At 41.5% G+C, this 21,004-nt stretch overlaps 1 protein-coding gene across 2 annotated transcripts in view; it reads left to right on the top strand.

The window, feature by feature from the left end:
* Positions 1-7,586: 7,586 nt before the first annotated feature.
* The window catches only part of ARID4A (AT-rich interaction domain 4A), a 50,429-nt gene continuing 37,011 nt past the window's right edge, over positions 7,587-21,004 (top strand). For both annotated transcript variants that reach the window (XM_075104233.1, XM_075104232.1), the window contains exons 1-5: positions 7,587-7,783; positions 8,570-8,640; positions 9,856-9,966; positions 12,396-12,461; positions 13,416-13,506. In XM_075104233.1, the coding sequence (XP_074960334.1) occupies positions 8,635-8,640; positions 9,856-9,966; positions 12,396-12,461; positions 13,416-13,506 (274 nt within the window). In that variant the 5' untranslated portion in view covers positions 7,587-7,783; positions 8,570-8,634. The remainder of the gene's footprint in view (positions 7,784-8,569; positions 8,641-9,855; positions 9,967-12,395; positions 12,462-13,415; positions 13,507-21,004) is intronic.

The following is a 21,004-nucleotide window of genomic DNA, read 5'->3' as shown; positions in this document are numbered from 1 at the left end:
TACTTCCCCCAGCTAAATGCTTGTTTCTATGCTCATACCAGTTTGTCCCCCGTTGTGCTGCTTACAAGGAGATCACTCCCACACTAATAAAAGATCTTTCACTGATTCAGAACAATTAACCTTTCCAAAAAGACATTATTTTCTTCTTTCAGAGTTCTGGATGTCACACAGCACAGCTTGTTTCAGTAGTTCTGTTTACAGCTGTACTGGTGTAACTAAGGGGGTGACAGACTACACAGAAGCACTGCAGGGGAAAGCACATCCCCGAAGGTACAAACCTCCTACAAACAGCACAGTCTTGCGACTAATTCACAGCTTAAGCATGCATTATGCGAGGTTGATTGCTCAGCTAACTCCCCGGCCACCTGGGAATTAGCTAGCTGTAATATCCTCCAAACAATACACACAAATAAAAAGTATCTTTTGGAAAAGGCAGCTAAGTAGGAAAAAAAATCAGAATTTAATCACTGGCTAAACTGTAGATTCTCACTAACAGCAGCTATTTAAAGCTAAAAACATGTAATTCAAAAGACTGAGGACATTAATACTCAATACTGACCAACTGCAGTCTTGTTAGCCAATGCTGAAAAGTAAGGTAATCCTAAGTGATTCAAGTAATTTGGACAAGCAAACGCCCTAGAAAAGCCATGTAACCACTGTCTTCACAAGCTCTCTTCTGCTAAGCAACCATGCTTTGCAGAAGTAGTGCTTGCTTCTTTGTGCTAGGCTGAATGCTGTGAGTGGCACACACTACTTTCTGGAGACTACTTGCAAGGAAAGACTGCACATCTACAATCCTGGTTAGGGTGGATCATGTTGCTCTACAGCCTGCATCTGTAACAGCCTGTAAATCAACAGCTTATCAGTGCTGACAGGCCTGAGAGTAACACCGACGCCGGCAGGTGGGCCACATCCAAGGACTCACCATCAGTATTAGAACCCCATTTTTTATCTCTACAAGTGTGGAAAGATGTACTTTAGTAAAAGCCCAAACTGAGCAAACCCCTTACCAGTGTCTGAAAAAGCTTGCAATTATGAGAACATAGCTATTAACAGCTTTATTTCCTTCTTGCGCTTTTTAACACGGCTACTTTGGCAGCAAGAGGTCTTACCAGGGCAGAGGGGGAAGCCTTCCAGGATATAACTAGCAACAGGTAGAATAAGCGAGGAAGATTCTTACTTCAGATTGGCCATGGCGGATCACTCAAAAGCACTTCTGAAAAACAAAAAGCCCCTAAATCTCCTAACGCAGGTATTAAGAAATTACTTCAGCCAGGGTTAGTTCGCTTTGCTAAAGTGAAACAACAGCTGATTTCAGCTCTCCAACGCCAGCACCAATTGACATCTTAGGTGTCTAATACTATCCATATCTATTTGGTACGCATTTACTCCCAGTCTGGTATCACAAAAGGCTGAAAAAGTGACCATGCTGTTGCTCCAAACTAGATGTCAGAAGTTAAATATTTAAGGAGAAATACCTTCTATTTAAGGAGCTTAACTTATTCAGAAGATTGCAGTAAGGTTCTTCAAATACAACATGCAACCTCATTTAAGTGTTAAAACTTTAAGGACTTTTTCTCCTGTTAGTTTTCACAGCAATGAAATATGTAATCGCCACTCCCAAAACCACATGGTTTCTACATTCAAGTTTTCCCCTCTATGTTTGATTTAGATGGGAGGTTACTCAAGCAGTAGTATTTATAAACAAGATTTGACTCTGTTAGGAAGAATACAGACTATTTAGAGATTCAGATGCAAGTTTAAATGTTTTCAGCTTAGGTTTATTTCAGGAACACTAAAACTGTATTTGCTCTGTAGACCTGTGACTGACTATATTTACACAGAAAACCACTCCCCCAATCCTGTAGAAAAACCATCTCTTCTCACCTTGAAAGATCAAACTTCCACAAATAAAATGTTTACATCAGTAATTATGTCTACAGCTTGGAAGCCAGGGAAAAAAAAGTGTATGCTGGAGAAATGATTTGGAAGCCAGTTTAAAAAAAAAATACAGGGAGTTTTAAAAATTAAAGTTTACAATACTGGAACAGCTGATGCACTAACACAGCCTGTATGTGCATAGGGTACATTTCTAGTACTAACCTAGTGTCTTGTGCCTGTCACAAGAAGTGTTATTCATAAAGCCTGAAACAGAAGGTTTGATTATTCAATAATGGCAGGTAGATCAAATCCTTCACCTTTACTGCTAGCATTCAGAGACAAACTGTTATTTTGAAAAATATGTAACGTGAAGTGATGCTACTACGCAGAACAGTAAATCCTCATTTGACTTCAAGCATCTACTTCAAGTTTTGAAAGACAGACCCATCACTTGATGGCAGATGACGACAAGTCCCTTGCAACATCTAAATTAAAGCTGCCGTACAAATCTTCAGCTTCTCTGTAGCACTGCACGCTGTTGTTTTGCAAGGCTGCACGACTTCCCCAGTGTAGTTGTAATAGCCTCACTATTGTCACCAATGTGACCTTGTAGTCCTTAGAAATAATGTAAGGAAATTAATGTGATTTGTAACCAAATTCCATATACCTTGCATCCCTTTGCTAGGCAACAGGAGAGAAATTATTCAGAGAGTTTAGCAGCACAAGATAAAACATGCAAAAACTGACTAGAATCCAATCTTAAGTAAACCCTGGCAACGGGCACTCTTCTTCCAAAGCTGCTAAATTAGCTGCCGGTAACATTTGATACAAATATGTTAGCTATCATAATAGAAAATTACATACCAGAAAGGATAAAAACAGTCTCTTACAATACTGCTCTTATTCTGTCCAAACACAAGATTACCAAATCAGTCTTAAAAAAAAAAGAACTTTTTACGTTTGGAATTAAAAGATTGCATGATGCACGCCAAGACACCCCCCCACAGCTAACGGGCTGGGATGAAAGAAGCAGTTACATCAGTTGAGAACTAAAACCTCTTCTCTCGGTGCTAGTCTGCTAATAACACACATCAGTTAATGCATCACTGATTTCCACACACGTTTTGTAACACATGGGATTGTAGTTAAGACCTGCAGCCACAAAGCACAACAAAGTCTGGACATAGTTTGTTCAGTAAAAATGGGACTGCTTCTCTCTGGAGATCTCTGAAGCCGCTAACAAGAGCTACTCTGACAAGTTGAGCACATAATATCGTTTTACTGGTGTGACTGGAAAAAGTATATACAAAGTGAATATTATTGTTAGCTGCAGAGCTGACAGGAAACCCAATAAGGAGATTTTCCTCACACAAATATTTATGACAGAGTACTCTATGTCGTAAATATTTTCATGACTATTCATACCCAGAAGAGATACTGCACTGCTGCAAAACATACCCAGACCAGATTCAAGAAACAACTACTACTTCAGTGGATATAATGCACTAATTCAGGCTTCCTAAGGCTTGCTAAACTTTGTGTCTTCTCCAGCAGCAACACTCACACAGAAATAATGAAAAACAGCATGCAGAATTTTGTTTGAATAACTTAATATCCATTTTTCTCAACCTGGAAACAGGAATGTGCCACAGCTGGGGAAACTGTAAGTAAGCATTTAACAGTATCAAGGGGTTTTGTTTGCTTGGTTGTTTTTTTTGTTTGTTTCCTGTCTCACACACACACACACGATAAATATGAAGGAATTTATTGCTGATAGTTAACAGTAAAGCATAATTTCCTCCATGACTAGCAAAGAAGGTTTGACCTTTCATTTTTATCATCCAGCTGTTACCGACTGAACTTTTCTGTTGTCAACTTCACATTCCTTGGGATTTTTTCCCCTTTATACCTGCACACTAAGTACTTCACAACTTCTTACCACACTTGTCTGAGCGGTTTGCAATCGCTTAGATAACAAGGGGTTTTGGGAAGCTTAGCTCTGACCTTCATCTGTACAGAAATACAGCAGTTCCACACAGACAGAGGTTCTGAACCACAAGGCAGATGCTTGCTAACCACCACTGGAAAAAATGTTGCCTATTTACTTAGAGAATAGAAACACCATGGGGAAGAGCATTAAAACAAAACAAAAAAGAGAACTAAACGCTTGAGACAAAAATAAAAGCTAAGTCTCCTGAACATCTACAAAATCTGACACAGAGTAGCACAGTATTTCATTACATAAAAAGAAGCTCAGTGTTAGAACAAGAATCAATATTTTTAATATTTCTAGAATATTTTCACTGTGATTTTAAGTGCATTCCAAGTTCTTTTATCTACGTGTAAATGCATTATGTCAAGAGCAATATGTGACTACTGAACAGAATTAAAACATCTTATCCCAGAAATCTCTCTTCTCATTATTTTGTCTCTTTTGTCAAGGAAGCCACATGATACATTCAACAGTGTTATTTGGGTGTTACTTATTCAGCTATTCTTATAAAATAATACTGTAAGATACAGCCATTCCTATACTTGCCTTTTCCTATTGTGCATTACATATGGGGAAGACTTTGGGCAAAATTGCTGTATATTCTGCAATTAATATACTAAAGACATTTTAAAGTACGTTATTTTTTTCTAATTTACTTAACAGCTGTCACCTAAGGTCTAGGATTAAATATGACCAAAGACCAGTGTCATGCTTAGAGTGGCTTGATGCATTTGTGTTAACTGCTTCTAAATTAAGAAGCCTTGTGCCAATTTGCACAAGCTAAGACCAAAACTCATATCCCCAGGTGAATCTCTTGTACTGCAGCTGCAAGACCATTGGTACCAAGAAAGTATACATAATACGCTTACTGCTGCTTTGAACAACGATGCTAAAAGGTTTTCTACCTTATAGCATGTCTGTTTAGAGAGATGAGGTACGAAAAGGACTTACTATGATTGTCTCATTCTAGAGCTTCCACAGTATTAACTTTGTGAAGTTAACATAGCGGTTCACAGCAGAGAAGTCCGCTTCTCATTTCTTCCACTCCTTTCAACAGATTCCCTATAAGGTATTGCGCTGGGGGATGGGGCACAGCTGCAAGGACCTAGTACAGTCAAGCTGTCTTGAAGTCTCTGGGCTAGTTAACACCAACACACAGTTAGGATATAAAATTTCAATATCGCAGCATAACACTGAGTCATGAAGTTCATATTCCAATGAAAAGTTGTTTTAAACCAAAATTAGACCCTTTCTCTGGCTTGCCAAAAGTACAGCTTTTTCATTCCATTACACTAGACATCACCCCTAAGTCGTGTGAGAATGTTTACGCTCTCTGTTGAGCTGCCCAACTAGGCATTCTTATGTTGTTTAAATACCATAAAAGAACAAGTCACCTCTCCTGCTGACTGGCTATACAGAAAAAGAGTCCTTCTGCTCACAATAGCTAGACAGGTGATGTGCCATGAACTTCCTAAGCATGCCGGCTGTAACAGATACATCCAGGTGGACAGGATTTTTCTGCTAGAAATCAGAAACAAGACTGGTTAGTTTTGTCACAAACTCATTTATTGAATGGTACTGTACTTTGTACAGATACAAATCGTGCCTCAAAAAAAGCTCACAATCTAAGTCATGATTTTGCCAATACATTCCACAGTGAGATCAGAATTTCACATTCAAAGTGAATTTTTCAAGTTCTGTTAACATTTGGGCCAGATTTAATATATTCTAAACAATAATTTACTCTTCTATTTATCCACTGCCTAAAGTGGAGGTACAGCACAGAATCAGAGTTCCCTCAGCACTAAATGCCTCAAACCTTTATTCTGTGTACATCCCCAAACATCTTTATGTTTACAACCCAGAGCCAAGTACCAGAACCCTACAGCAACCCTTCCCCCACGTCAGACATCTCCTGCAGTCAATTTTAAACACACCTTGCCTGCATTATGCCTTACTAAACCTTCAGAACTTATCTATGCTATACACCACAGCTCATTAAACTCCCTAGAGAACCGTCCCTTTGAGTGCCGCTTTCCAAAGCATCAGATTTAATAAAAAAAAAATTATACAAAAACAAGGCCCACCTTCAAACCGGAACTTACATGGAAGCTACACCTAAACTAGCAATCCACTCCTATCAAATTGGCACAATGGATCTCTTAATTATATTGATAGGTGCGTCCACTATTGCTTTAGATAGACGTCAGGTATGTCTTGCAGCTAAGAGTAAGTGCTGTCAGACAGATTCTCGTCACTTTGTGGAAAAATAATGGATCTGCATTACAGTCAACCACAGGGCAAGTTTTATACAGGAAGTCAAAATGTGAAACTAATGTTAAAAATATAACTTTATTACAGGCTTCTGTTCATAACTCCTACTTAGTAGTGCCAAAACCAGCCTCTAAGATTCCCTCAGAGGACCTTTGACAGGTGCAGACGTCCTGCCTTGTGAGGCCGCCCCTTCAGAGCATCCGTCAGAGGTACGGAGGGACCGGACCAGGCTGCAACCCACCCCCTCCCCACCCCCCCACCCCAAAAAAAAGCACTCAGCTCCGCCACCACTGTCTTCCCCTGCCCTTGCTGCAACTTCCTGCGCAAGGATGACCTCACCCGCCCGGCGGGACGCCAGCCAGCCGTCACACCCGCCGTGCGGCACCACGTGCAGGGGCCACCGGGCGGCAAGACGGTCACGTCCCCCTCCCCGGCCTTCACCCCAAATGCGTCACGGGTAGCACGGGATGAGTAACGGCGATGGAGCAACGCCTTCCTCTGAAGGAAGCGCAGCCGCCCGCGCCCCGCCGGAAAGACCGGCGCGAAGGGAGACCGGCACGGGCGGCGCCTGCGGCCCCTACCTGCAGCCCCGGCGCTGTCTCAGCTGGGCGGGAGGGCCGCCTCAGCACTGCCGCTCGGCTCCGGCGGGCTCCGCGGGGCAGCGCCGCTGGTGGGTTCGCGCCTCCCCGGGCGGCTCAGCCGGTTCCTCCGCGCCCTCCCGGCGGGCGGTTCCATCATGGCCGCCGCTTCACTTCCGGGTCCGGCCGGGCCCGTTCCTACGCCATCGCCGTCGAGCGGGAGAGGGGTGAAGCCATCCTAGGCGGGGGTGGAACCACCGGGGAAGAAACGAAGTGCAGCCTTTCTCCAGACCGCCAGCTCTGCAGCTCCCCACCTCCCCCGCGAAAGAAGCGCCGACCACCCCCGCTCCTTTCCCTCCCGCGGCCTAAAATGGGAAAGAGCCGCACACAAAATGGCGGCGGGAGGCCGACCGCGGCGCATGCGCTCTGCCTGCCCCGGGCCGCCGCCACCCCCGCCGCCCCCCTCCCTCCCTCTTTTCCTTCCCCGCCCCACCGCGTCTCCAAGAGACGGCTCGCACCAATCACATCGCGCTGTTCCTCTTCCCGTCCCCGGGTCGCGACCAATCACCACGCCTAGAGCTGCAGCCGAATACACCTCTTACCAATCAACAGCGAGGGGACGCTGACTTCACTTCAACCTCCACCAATCGGCCGATGCTAAGAAGGAACGCCAATCAAAAGTCTTCGTGGGTTTACCTGCCTCGACGGCTGGCCAATGCCCTCTGCCGACCGCCCTGTGACCAATGGGGGTGCTGTCCGCGGGGCCCAATCCGAATGGGGCAGAGCCCCCGGGGCGTCAGGAGGGGGCCAATGGGAGTTCAAGGAGGACAGATTCTGCTCAACAGCTTGTTATTGGGTTCGTCGCTGGTGATTCGGTGCGAGTCCGGGCTGGAGGGGGCGGGGCGGGGCCGCGCTCAGCCGCCGCCGCCGCCGCCGATCGCGGGGCTGTCGTCGTCTGGGAGGGGGCCGCGGCGCTGGGAGCGCGGCGGCGGGGCCGGGCCGGGCTGCGCGGCACGGAGGGGGAGGCGGCTTCCCCGCTTCTGCTCCGAGTTTGCAGGTAGGAGGCAGCGGGAGGGCGGGTCGGTGACCGCAACTCCGCCGCCGTCCCGGGGGAGGGGGCGCGGAGCGGGAGACATCCCCCCTTCCCTTTCCCTCACCTCACTACCCCGTGAGGGAGCGGGGATCCCGCCGCTCCTCTCACGGCGGGGACGCGGGACTCCCTTCCCCGCCGAACTCCACCCCGGCCGCCTTCCCCCCCCAACCCCCCCGCCCGGGGCTGCCCCGACGCTTGGCGGCGGGGACCGACCGACCGCCCGCGCCGTCCTCCATCCTCAGCCCCTGGCCCGCCCCCGCTCCGCCTCCCCTGCCCCGGGGCCGGGGGCTGCCCGCGGCGGGGTGTCCGGGGGGGGGGGCGGGAGGGAAGGAGAAGTCCGCCCGGCCGGAGGGTGAGGGGGGCCGGGGAGGAGGGGCCCGGCGGCGCGTCCCTCCGCGGGCCGCAGAAAGTTGCGAGGGCCGGGGAGGGGCGGGGAAGGCAGCGGCGGGCCCGACCGGCCCCCCGGCGAGGAGCTGCCCCTGCGCTGGGGCGGCGGGTCCGTGGGTGTCCCCCCCACCACCCCCGGCTCCTCCGCTCTGAGGCGGGGAACGGGAACGGCGGCGACGTGACACACCGAGAGGGGCCGCCGGGGCGGGAAGCGGCGGCGGGCGGCGGCCCCGGCTCCCTCGGCGGGGCTGGGGCGGGCGGAGGCTCCCGCCAGCCCGCCCTGAGCTGCCCGGGCAGCCCGGCCGCCCCCTCACGGGGGGACCGCGGGGCCACCTTCACCCCCATCCCCTTCTTGTTTTGCAGCTTTTTCCCCTGTGCTCGCGGGAGGAGAAGTCTTTGAGCTGGAATCCCTCAAATAACCCTTAAAGATGAAGGTAGGCTTACCGCGGAGCGGGGCACGGCTCCCTTTCCCCGCTCCCCGCCCCAGCTCGCTAGCTTTTCTGGCGATTTCATTTTTAATCGCACGTCTCGACTGAGCAACAGTAGGATAACGCTGGCCGGGGTTTCGGTGCGTGCTGCAAATCCTGTTTCTTCTCTCCGGCGGAGGTGTGGGTGAGCGAAGCTGTTATCGTCTTGCAGTAGTAGCCTGAAAATTCACAACGTCTTTTGAGTTGTTGTCCTTTGGGCTACTGTCTTTAAATGCTTCCTGTATCAGCAGCTGCTATTGCAAGTTTGCAAAACCACAGCTTTTGTCCCGCCTTAGCTGTTGCCGGTTTTTTCAGTACAAAGGCTTAACAATTGCAGTATGATTCACAAAAGAGAGAAAAACTTGGGGTTTTTTGCCTTCAGAGTTGAAGAAATAATAACAATTTTTTAAAAAAAACCATAACAGAAAAAGTTATTTAATATTCTGTGCTGATTTCCTGTCTTGATAGACATTTTCAACGTGATAATTGTGTCCTTGTTTATCAGTTGCTACAAGCACAATAAAGTGAGATGTTGAGTAATAAACTCCAGATGAAGGAAGACACGATGAGAAATATTTCTTGCTCTTAAAATGCATGAGCAATTAAGCTTTGATAAAGGCATTTCAGGAAAGAAAAATACTAGTTAACAGCCGTTTGAATGATTACAACAAATTTCTCTAGAGGTCTCCTTTTAGTCAGCAGAAAAAAATCTTATATGTAGAATATTATTGACTTAATTGTAAGCATTGAGATGATAGTGATCTCAAATGTTTAAAATAATCTGTGTCACTGGATTTCTTATAACTGAAAAAAGTACAACTGTCTTTTTGTGCTGCCTTTTTGCAGTTGAAATATTTGTCTTTGTATGCTGTATAGGAAAGACATCAATTAATAGTTGCTTCTATATGTTATTACTCTTTCTAGAGAGTAATTAGGCTGACAAAATTGGGGGGAGGAGGTGTCCAACATCACTGATAAAACAAAACTTCCTGTAACTTGTTTGTTGGTTTCTTTTTTTTCCTTTTAAAGAACGGTCTGATTGGAATTATGAGTAAAGACATCGTATATCACTTAAAAGTCAATAGTTCTAAAAATTTAGATGTAAAATTAAATATATAGTGATGTAGCTGTACAAAATAAATGCAAAGAACTGATTTTTTCTTTCTTTTTCTTTCTTAATAGGCAGCAGATGAGCCTGCCTACCTGACAGTGGGAACTGATGTCAGTGCCAAGTACCGTGGTGCCTTCTGTGAGGCAAAAATTAAGACCGTGAAAAGGCTTGTGAAAGTCAAGGTAGTATGCTATGGTTGTTGCTGATTTTATGAAAGCATTTTCTTGAAAGGGCGGTCAAAGGAGGTCCTAGTCCTGATGATTAGGAAATGTTCATCACCTCACTATGAATTTTAAAATCCCACTTGAATGTTGTTTTTCATATTTTGATGTTGGGTTTGGGGTGGTTTTTAAAAAATTTTTAGGAGGATGCTGGAACAGGAGTGAGCATTCAAAATACCTGTTCTAGCTACTTCTTTCCTAATCACACTTGTCTTCTGTTTGTGAATGCATCAGTTTCACAGCAATCAGTTTTGATGTCAAAATAGAGGATTATGGCTCTACATGACTGATAAGGGATAAGAGCAACCTCTTCAAAGGCAAAAGTTCCATTTTATTCCAGATGACGTTCTCAGTTTTATAGCTCGGAACTTAAGAGGCAGTGCCAAAATAAATCAACGCAAGAGTGAAAAAGTTGGCAATAATTAGTTTCTTAGACCAGGTTTAGAAGTGTCCAGGATACCATTTGTTAAGTTTTGAGCATCTGGCGGCTGCTGCTGCTTCTAAAACAGCATGCTTTGGCTTTAGCTGAGTTTCTACACGTGCCTAGTACTGGCACATAATATTCATCCACATTTACAGGTCTTATGCCAAAACAACCAAAAAAGAAAGTAATTTTGATGTCGCAGTATTGTTGTTAATGCTAGGGTGGGAAAACAAGAATAAAATGTAGTTAAATAAAAGTTAAGAATTCAAAGTAAATACAGATATTGTTCTTCTGCTTTGTTTTGTCAAAATCTTGCCACTTCCTACTTTCTTGTCTACTGTCCAGGATATGTAAATAAAGCATTGGTAACCCAAAACCCCCTACAAATAGAGATGAAAGCTTCTTTTTGTAACTAGACATCTAAGTTTTCTTGTGCTTTAATGCTTAGATCAAGCAGAACAAGCTATCAGCCTCTTCAGTTACATATATAGATCATATCACTTTATCAGAGTGCTTTTCATGATAAGAAAAAAAACACTACAATTCAGATCTTGGAGTCTTTTCCCCTGTTCTTAATGAGCGCTTTTAGAAATTTGTGATGTTCTTTGAAATCTGTGTTAATGAGAAGCTCTGTAGGAAACAGCATGCTGCCCTTCCTGGTCTGACAGATTTTGTATCTCTTTCTTTGGTCCGATAGAGTATTTAGACTGTTAATAGGTGTGAGTTTCTTTTTCTCAGAATCTTATGCTTTATTACTCCATGGTAAGATTTGGAAGTATATGAGGCTGTTGCGACTTGGTGGAAATTCCTGTCGCTCTATCTCAATTCTATTATAACAATTGAAGTTTTAACAAGCTAAGCCTGATATTGTAATTAAGAGCATGTAGGCGCACCCCGGCACGCTTGCCAAGAGTGCAAGCAGTCTAAAAAGTCCAGTAGTCTTTTCCTGAGTAGCAGGACAACCTGCATTCATCTCAAGGCTGATATAAAAATTTAAATAAAAGTTGCATAAACTGCATTATTAACCTGAATGTGTGTCAATACCAACGCTATTTTAGCATGCCGCTAGTGTTGTATTAATAACACAGCTACGGTGTAGATATGATTGGGGGATTACTGGGGGAGCTAGAAAACTGGACATTTTTATAGGTGGAAAGGAAGCTCTTGGAACTTTTGATTCCTGAAAAGAAATACGGATTTTCTTATTAAAGCACGGTAGGTGTTTTTGCTATAACAAACGCCGGTGAAATAGTTAACAGTGTTGACATCTGAATATTAATCTTTTATGTTTCTAAATTGAGTCTGTGCAAACTCAGGGATTCAGATTGCAAAGGCTTACGTTCACTCTGTCTCATCAGTGCTACCTTCTCAAACATAAGACTTTAAAGGGAGAAACATATTTTACTTACACTGTAACTGATCCTTATTCTCATTACATTTGTAGAGATTCACATCTTTACCACAAAAACTTTCTCTTGCTCAAGGTAGCAGAAGTGGTTGTATTGTAGTCAGTTTGGTGATTTTTTTTTAATACGTATTTAATAAAGTGAGCTTTTTATTTTGATTGTAGTTTAGTACTCAGTGTGTTCTTCATAAAGTGCTACAGTTGAAATAGAGAGAAAAGAAACTGCTTAATCTTCTGATCTGGAAGCCCAGTTCCAGGTATGCCCTGGATTGCACTGATATCCAGACTCATATCAAAACATATTTTCTTTGCCTTGGAATGGCTGATGTTTGATTTGCCCCATGCTTTAACTGTGATGTTTCACAATAAATACTAAGTGTGATATTTGGGGCTTCCTGTGAGTAAAACTGTCCCTGCCCAGTGTTTTGCATTCAGTAATGTTTGAGTCCGTTTGATTGATAAAAATCTTGTTTTCCAAATTATTATAACTACAGTTCCATATGCTTTTTGTATGCTATTAAAAATAAGATAAATGTTAAAAACTTTATTAATATCTTTCAGGTGGTCCTGAAGGGGGATAATTCAACTCAGTTAGTGCAAGATGACCAAGTGAAAGGACCTCTAAGAGTATGTATGCTGCGTGCCTTTTTTTTTTTTTCTTTGTAATCACATAATTGATATGTAAAATTCTAAATTTTGATGCTGTTTAGGTGGGTACCTGTTCTACAGAATTTAAATTAACAGGAGGAGGCTCATTGCTTTGGATCAGGTTGATTCTGAGTAATTAGTCTTAACTCTTGTAGCATTTAGAGGCTGTTTAGGCTGCTCCATGTAGTACACTCCATACGCAAACAGTTTTGCATGCGCAGTGATTTTTTTGTATCTTGTAAGACTCAAAGCTTTTTATAAGTAATGGGGAACTTGGTTATGAAGCTAAGTTCAAGCCTGTTAAACAATAATAAATGACTTCTCTAACAGCATTCTAAAATAGTTGATGTATTTTATATAAAAATTATGTGTTGGTTTGTATTTTTATATGTAACAGTTGTCTGCTAAAATACATAGCTGCATTATAAAATGCTGACTGCAAATAGAGCTCTTTAGAGGAGATCATCTTCTTTTGTCTTTGTCTTTTCTTCAGCTACTGCAAGAACACCAGTGCATGTTGTAGGCTGCTACTGGAATTCTGATGTAGTTGTCAGTATAACAATGTTTAAAGTATAAGAAATAGTAGTAATTGCATACATGTCAGTAATAAAGTAATAATTACTTTGATTGAATATTTATTTCCAATTAGCCTTCTATTATCTCTTGTGATGATGTAAGTCATGCTGAAATTAGATGTTCCAAGTTTCTTACTGCTCTACTGTCTACTTGCAGTTTAGCCTTCGTGCATAAGGACCTTTGTTCTTACCAGCTAAGTAGCTGAATTTTACAGAGTTACATTTAGCTAAAATGAGTCTTAAAAAAAAAAAACCAAAAAACAAAGTCTGGCTTGCTGGCAGAGTTAATGCGTACGTGTGTTTCTCTCCATTATGGGAGTTTGGGATTACATGTAATCTTGAGATACTCCTTTTGCAGGTTGGTGCAATGGTTGAAACCAAAATGCCAGATGGATCCTTTCAAGAAGCTGTTATCAGCAAGTTGACAGATGCTAGTTGGTATACTGTAGGTGAGTAGCCACGTGCTTTCATTTATGGTCTCTAATCTTTGAACAATATATTTCTAATTATAGGTAATACTGTAAGTAATTGTATCTTGTACTGTAAGATCAGAGATAGATTTTGTAGGGGACTTTTTAAAGTCTTCCTGGTCTTGTTTCCTTTTCCATTTAAAATACAATAATAATGATTTGATGTTTGGGGGGCTGTTGCAAAGGTAATTTCAGGGCTGAACAATCAAATGTCATTTGGCACAACATACATATACTGATGTTACAGTCACTCACTGGAATTCAGAATAGGTTTTTGCAAATTTTAAGACGTAAACCTAGTAATTGCACTTCTGGCTGAAAACCTGTGGCATGTAATGAATGACTGAAACACAAGGCTTCTTTCACTATACGCAATCTTGCACACAAGAAAAACATTGGTAGCACCACTGTGCATTCTGAAGTCATTCCTCTGTTTTGTGTAGAGTTGAGGGTCATGTTTGGTATGAAACAATAGGAGAAAGGATTTACTTTTTTTTAAGGAAAGAATTGACGCATCACACCTGAAGAGAAAAGAGGGGACATTCACTTAGAACCTGAATAACCATTTGCTTTAAAATAATTTCTGAATAATAATTATATCTAAAGTGAAAGAGGAAACTACTTTGCTTCTCATGTTGGAGGCTCATCTACTTTTCAGTTATTGAAATAGAAACCTCAGAATTTGTGGTGGCAGCAAGATTTCAATGTTGAACAAAAATTCATTGCAAGATGAATTTCTTTATTTTGAATAACTAGAATTGCTCATTCTGTTCTCTGTAGATGTTTCTGAAAGAGCTTTAACAGTAGAATGGCAAAACCCAGTAACATTCAAGTAATACTAGATAAGCAAATAAAAACCCGCAGTATTTCAAAGAGCTTTGCAAGCACCTGTCCTTTCTTACACAACTTTCTTATAGCAGTGGAGTGTTATACTCGCTAACAGCAGCATGGAGGGACCAAGCTCCTCTTAAATATCCTGTACGTTCTACTCTTCAGCATTGCTTTTGAGACTGGTACCTGTAAATGTAAACTGTTTGTTTCTTACCGGCTGCCTTGTATACCAAACATATTCAGCTTTACTTCATATTCTTCTGTGCTCTCTTGAGGAGTCCTCTGTCACATGAGGTGTCAATTATTTTGATTCACTAATCCTTTTTTTTAAGATATAAAGAAGATATGTTCAGTAATCCAACATTTCCATTGCAGTAGGTGAGGTTTTGTCGTCTTTGGTGGGATCAGGATAAGGCTCTCACTGCAGATAATTTGGAAGGATTTATCACTTTACAATTGTTATTGCCCGCTTTGAGTATAAGCCAGTTGACTTAACAGTTGAGAAAGCTCACTGCCCTTTGCATTCTTCTTCAAGATTATAACATTGCTGTAAAATTGTAGATTTAGCTGTAAATTCGTAGTGTATGTCAGGTCAGGGAGGGAAGGCAGGATTATTTTGGAGTGCAGAAGATATTTCAAATGTACTTGGTGTAGTACTATGATGTGACATACTCAGTGAAGAACACTGGACCTTCAACTTTGCTTTATATTGACTTGGAGGTTCACCGTTCTGATACAGAAGAGATAAGAAACACAGTCTTGCACTAATAATTTCATTGTTTATGAATTAGCCTTTCCATTTTAAAACTACTACGTGTTTTAGTTTTAAAGTAGCATTTTTAGCCAATTCTGTTTGAATTTGAACCAAAAGATTTACATCAGTAAACCAACCCTACATATTCCTGCTTCAGTGATTAAAAAAGGCTTTAAATTATTGATAAAGCATATATATTTGTCTTCTTGCACTTGTCAGGTGAACTTTAAGTCCCCTGTTTTGGGGGTGAGCTTTGTCTGGGGTGGTATTTTTTCTTTTTTATTCCCCCCCACCCCCTTTTGAGCAGTACACTTCTGCCAAGTCATTTCTGATGAGCAGGTAATTTAAACAGTGAATATGTGCTCTGCATTAGCGGATTATTGTCTAGTTTTAACAAGTTGTTGAATTCTCCCCAATAACGTAGGAGATAAATCATGCATGCCATGATTTTTACTTTATACATTAATTAAAGTGCAGTTCCTCAGAAACTCAAACCAATGAATTAATGTATTGTAATTTTCTTTCCCCAAAAACTTCTTTGATGGAATTGGGAAAATAAACTCATATGTTTGCCATATGCAAGTGTATTAAGACTTCTAGGATTTTTTAAAGATTTGGAGCTGGGAGTGTGTAGGATTTAAGTAATCTTAGAATACATATACCTATGACTATGAAAATGCGATTGTAACCCATTGGAATTGTATTTAGATCTTAGGAACATTTTTGTGAGTTGTCTGTGGTGGTGTGCTTATTGGTTTTGAAAGCACAGGTAACATTGACCAAAGTATCATGAAGTTTGTGTCATCTAAAAAATGGTTATTTTACTTTTAAAACTGGGGAAGTGTTCTAGGTTGAGCACAGGAACACTGAGGTGTGAAAAATAAGCCTTACCTTTTGCCTGCTGCTTCCATTGTACCTCTGTGGAAAGTTTTGGATAGATGATCAGGTGTGTGTTTATGTTGCTGTGAAGCAAACAGAGGTGCCGTGGTTCCTTTTTAATAGGCAGTGGGCCGTGCTACTTGGCAGTCTTATTGACCGATTCAGTCAAAGGTAGAGAGTTGAGAGGGAAGTGGATTAAACAGCCTTCAGGTTTCTAGAATGCCTTCCTGAATGCAGTCAGGCTTGAGTTGGAAAGCAAAAGGGAAAGTTTGTGTTTCAGTAGTACGCGCTTTTCCTGTACTTTTTATTTTCTGTCTTATGTAGCATCTCTTTCTCAGTGATCTAAAAGTAGACTGATACAGCTAGGGAAACGAGTAATATATACAGACAAACATTTTCAAAGCGTTAACTACAAAAATCTAAAAAATCCACCAAAACAAATCACATGCACGCCTAGCGAGAAGTGATGATGTTCACTTTTGCAAATCAGGTTCTCTCTTCTAGATCTAAAGAAGAAAAAAAAAGTTACTTGGAACAACTTTGCTCTGTTAAATAGGGTGAGCCAGCAGAAATGCTATGTTGAATTTGGTGTAGTGGGCTACTTTGCCACCAATATAATGGAAGAGCCACGATGATGATCAGTTATTCTATTTTAACACTATCTCCTGTCTATTAGTGATGCTTGTGTACCCAAAATAAACAAGGAATTATTTTTCTTGTAGCTGCCATGGAATCACTTTTTGACCTATTTTTACCTAATAACACCTATAGCCATTTAGTCATATTGAAATTTTCAGCTGTGATTTGGAAATACTTTTGAAATTACCTTTGAAATTCAGCCTTTCAGTATAAGTAGGTGAAGAAGCAAAAGTTTAACAATGTCTGGAAAGTACCATTGCACAAGTCAGCCCTCTCATCTGCTCAACTGAATTTAGAGTGGGGTGACAGTAAGAGCGCTTTAAGTTCTTCGGGTAACAAATGGCTCAGTTGGATGTTAAATGCAATTATTTAAAATTAACTTACTTAATTTACAAATTCTAAAGTGCTGCATTGATGCTTTTGAAGTGCTGAATATATTGCTGGGTGATAATTGCATAGCATTAGAATGGTCTATCGGATCTGCTTTCAGCTGCGCCATGTTTCAATTATGGCTTCCTTCGCCTACCATCCACCTGACTCTCTGTTAACATGTAAAATGCTTCAGGTAAATACTGAAACAATATCTGAAATAATTAAAAAAAAAAAAAAAAAGAAAAAGAAACCACAACCCAGACCACACCTTACAAAGTACATAATTGTATTTTCCTTCTTTCACATTTTCTCTGGAATCTTAGATGCATTACCAGAATTTCAGAAAACAGAAATCCTTATGTAAATGTTCTTTAGGGAGGCACTTTTGCATCACTCCTGTGCATAACTAGAAGCGATGTAATGTCTATATAAAAGCAAGAAACAGTATTTCAATTGAGCAAGCATCCGAAGAGTTGCTGTTTTTATTTATGTTTTGTTTTTATTTACTCTTTTATTGCCCCATCAAAATGAAAGTGTCATCCCGCTCTTGACAAAACTCAGGTCAATAATATGCATGTGCTTAGGTCTCCTTTAAGCGTATGTAGTTTAACTGTATCTACAACTTCAAACAAAAGGAAAAAAACAGATCAAACACATTGAGCCTTGTATTTTGCTAGATAAAATCGCGGAAAAGTTGTTTTTTTAGGAGAGAAAGAGAAAACGTATTAACTTTCCTCTGTATTAATTCCTCTGTATTAATTTTTCCTCTGAAATGAGTAGGAAATAGGGAGAAAAAAAAACCCAAAACAGTGAGAGGCATTTGCAGTTTCTTGCAGACCTTGCTGTCAACAGTAGGGCTTTGTACTGTTTAGAGTGAAAGGGAGCATGAATCTTTAGTTTTTTGAGAACTATGGCTTTCAAGCTTCATCCAGAGCTTTTATGTAAGGGAAGATGCATCTTTTCTCCTTTTAAAAGTTATAATGAAATGGCAGAATATTTTAACGTGAATAGTAAATAATTTATTTTTCTCATTCTTTTCAATACTGCGTGAGTCTACAAAGCAGAGTTTTTCCATTTTGGCTCTAGTATGGTGTTGTACATCATCATGGCCCAACTTTGGCTGTGCTGTAAGCCAGACACCTGTGGCTGGCTTCTGAGACACCTGTGAGCCCCATACCTCTGCTTGTGCTGCTCTACGGCCTCATGTGGTGGTAGCTTCCACTCTGGCAGTTTGTAGGGAACGCTGACTGAGCATGCGCTGGGAGGAGTGAGATACCTGACTGCAAGTGAAGTTTTGGGTGCTCTGCTTGAGTTGTTCCAGAAATGAAGCATAACCTCAGCCACTGGTTTCTTCACTCTGGGGTACTGCATTTAGGAGGGCAGGTGACAGAAATGAAAGGTATTAAGTATTTGGTTCTAGTCCTCTTTCCTGTTGCATGGGGTTTGAAAATTCCAGTTTATAATTCTTAGAATGTTTATCAGAAAATGAACCAGCAGTGATGTCCAAGGACCTTCAGGAGGAGGGCTGCGAACAGGAGCTATTTATAGTCACTTTTTCCTATTGTAAAAAAGCTTTTCCTCTTCTGATGCTGTGAGGAGATATCTGTACCAACAGGAAAAATTGTCTTGGTCCTGGCTCCACTACAACTTCAAGCTCCCAGCATGTCCTGTTCCTGCATGGAGGGTGATAAAAGCTATCAGTGCCACCACAGTCAGTTGATCTCATCCATGCCAAAGGCTTGTCAGTTTGTCTCTTTATAAATTCAACAGCACACATTTTGTGGTATGTGCAAGGCACTAGTCACGTTTGTGGCTGGTTTGACCAGTTCTTCCCAGCATCCTGTTGAGTTCTACATCCCAGAAGCATCACTTCATCTTCTGGCTGTGCATTTGTCATCCAGGAATCCAAAACCACAAAGGTGGCAGGGGAACTGTCCAGCTGTCCCCACTTTGCTGGTGCTGTGTACTACCCTGACCCACCATAAATTTGTTCTTTTCGTTTTCAAAGTGTTGCTTGGGTGGATTCTGAGGAAACCCTGAATTTGCCTGGAGTCCTTCCTTATTGTTGTATAAGTGCGCCTGTGGCACATAGAAACTGTGCAATCCCTGTGTCGGTTGCTTTCTGGAGAATCTAGAAAAAAGCAATAGCACCGCATTTTGCACTTAAGTGTGGGTAGGCAACGGGCAGGTGGAGGAGCAGGCGTGGTGGTGAAAAAGTGTTTTAACTGAACCTTGTTACAAATCAACTGCATAGAGCCTTCGGTTATAAAACCGCCTTTGTTACAATGTGGATTGAGTGTTAAATAAAAAGTTGTGTACCAATAATACTGTAGGGAAAGCAGTATTTCTGTCATCTCTTTATATATAACAATAGTAAGATTACTGTAACATCTCAGAAGAAGCAGTTTCAGTAGGTTTTTGTTTGTAAGGTGATAGTCTTCTGTAAGTAGACTCAAAGGTCGCAAGTCTGTGTTTTCAATGATGTTTCATATACGTTTCTGTAGAGGAACTGAAGCTCATTTAATATTCTGGTTTTTTTCTTTTTTTTTTTCTTGTTTTTTCAAGTTTTTTTAAATTGAGTTGTGTAGCCTCTCCAGTAGCACAATACACTGCAGTATCATGCTCTTAATCTCTCTTACAGTGATGAATTGGTAGTTAGTACAGACCATGTCTACGAGGTCATTCAACAAGTACTGCATGACTCTTGGTACTTGCTCTATTGTTGCTGCAGCTGAAAAACAAAAGTCTGCAAAAGTTGCCTCCATTCCTCGAGACATTCATAGGTAGCATCTCTGATAGTTCCCAAATTACTACTTTGTCAGGCAGCTAGTGGAAAGAATTAAGTGTGCATAATGAGACTGGATCAGTTTTTACTTGTTGGTACGTAATTTCGTTGTCTTAGTAGATTTAAAAGTTTCTGAATGGGATGAAGAGTGAGAAAATACAGTGCATATTCTGTGCAGTATAGAATATCTCCTCCTTTGGGCAGCAACAGTAACATAATTTTTTGAAGTTAGCAAGCAGATGCAGCCTTGAGGGTTGTTTTTCCTATTCGCTTGTCTATTACAGGACTGTCTTGTTCTGGTAAAACTGATTGTTCTGTGTAAGTAATATGGTAACTACTATGAGGATGTTATTGCTACTGTCCTGCTATGTTCTTCTTTTTTTTATTTTTGAAATATTAGGGATGTTTATAACCAAGATGTAGTTAAACTGATCTGCAATATTTTGTGGCAAGTTTCTTCACAGTTCCTAAAAATTATTTTGATTAGTCGACCTGCTAGTATTTCTTCTATAAGTAAATGAGAACCGATGTTGAGGCAGTGTTTTTGTGAGGACAGGGTTAGTATTATTTTTGTTAACGGCACATATTGGCCTGCTACAGACAGGGAATGGAAGATACCTGCTCATCAGCTGTGAGTTGAAAGTTGCGCTGTTTAATGAATTCGTGAGCTACCCAACTTTTAATAAAGAGATTTTTTTTCTAATTTTTGGGATGTATCATGTTGATTCCCACTGGGAAGCTTTGTTTTTCTTTTTCTGTCGTAGCTTTGGTTTGCCTAGGCTTCCAGAAACAGAAGAAAAAAATCAATTCTGTTTCTTTCCTGTTATTATCAACAAGGGGGGGTGCAGCAAAATTCTGAAAATTTCCATTTTATTTCCACTGATTAAATATGCTCTATATGGAGTATATTGAACTCCATCCGTGGGACTAGAAACAAGCATTATAACAGACGCTGTTCCTCCAGGTTCTGCTGCTTAGTCATCTTTTTTTTCCCATTCTGTCAGTGTTCGTCATAAAGCAACACATTTGCAAGAAAGGCCTCTGGCCAGCAGAAATGTAGCTTTTCTTTCTGTCATTCCTACATTCTTATATTGACTCCTAAATCGTAGATAAAGGTTCCTGGCTAGCATGTATCATTCTTTTTCCAGATGTATTTACTGAAGTAGTCAGCTGGTACACCCTGTTTCCCCCACAAGTACATGCTCACTACAAGATTA

The sequence above is a fragment of the Phalacrocorax aristotelis genome, chromosome 9, assembly GCF_949628215.1.
Source record: "Phalacrocorax aristotelis chromosome 9, bGulAri2.1, whole genome shotgun sequence".
NCBI classification, from domain to species: domain Eukaryota; kingdom Metazoa; phylum Chordata; class Aves; order Suliformes; family Phalacrocoracidae; genus Phalacrocorax; species Phalacrocorax aristotelis.
Note: the sequence above shows the minus strand (reverse complement) of the source record. Positions and strands in the feature narration are given on the sequence as shown.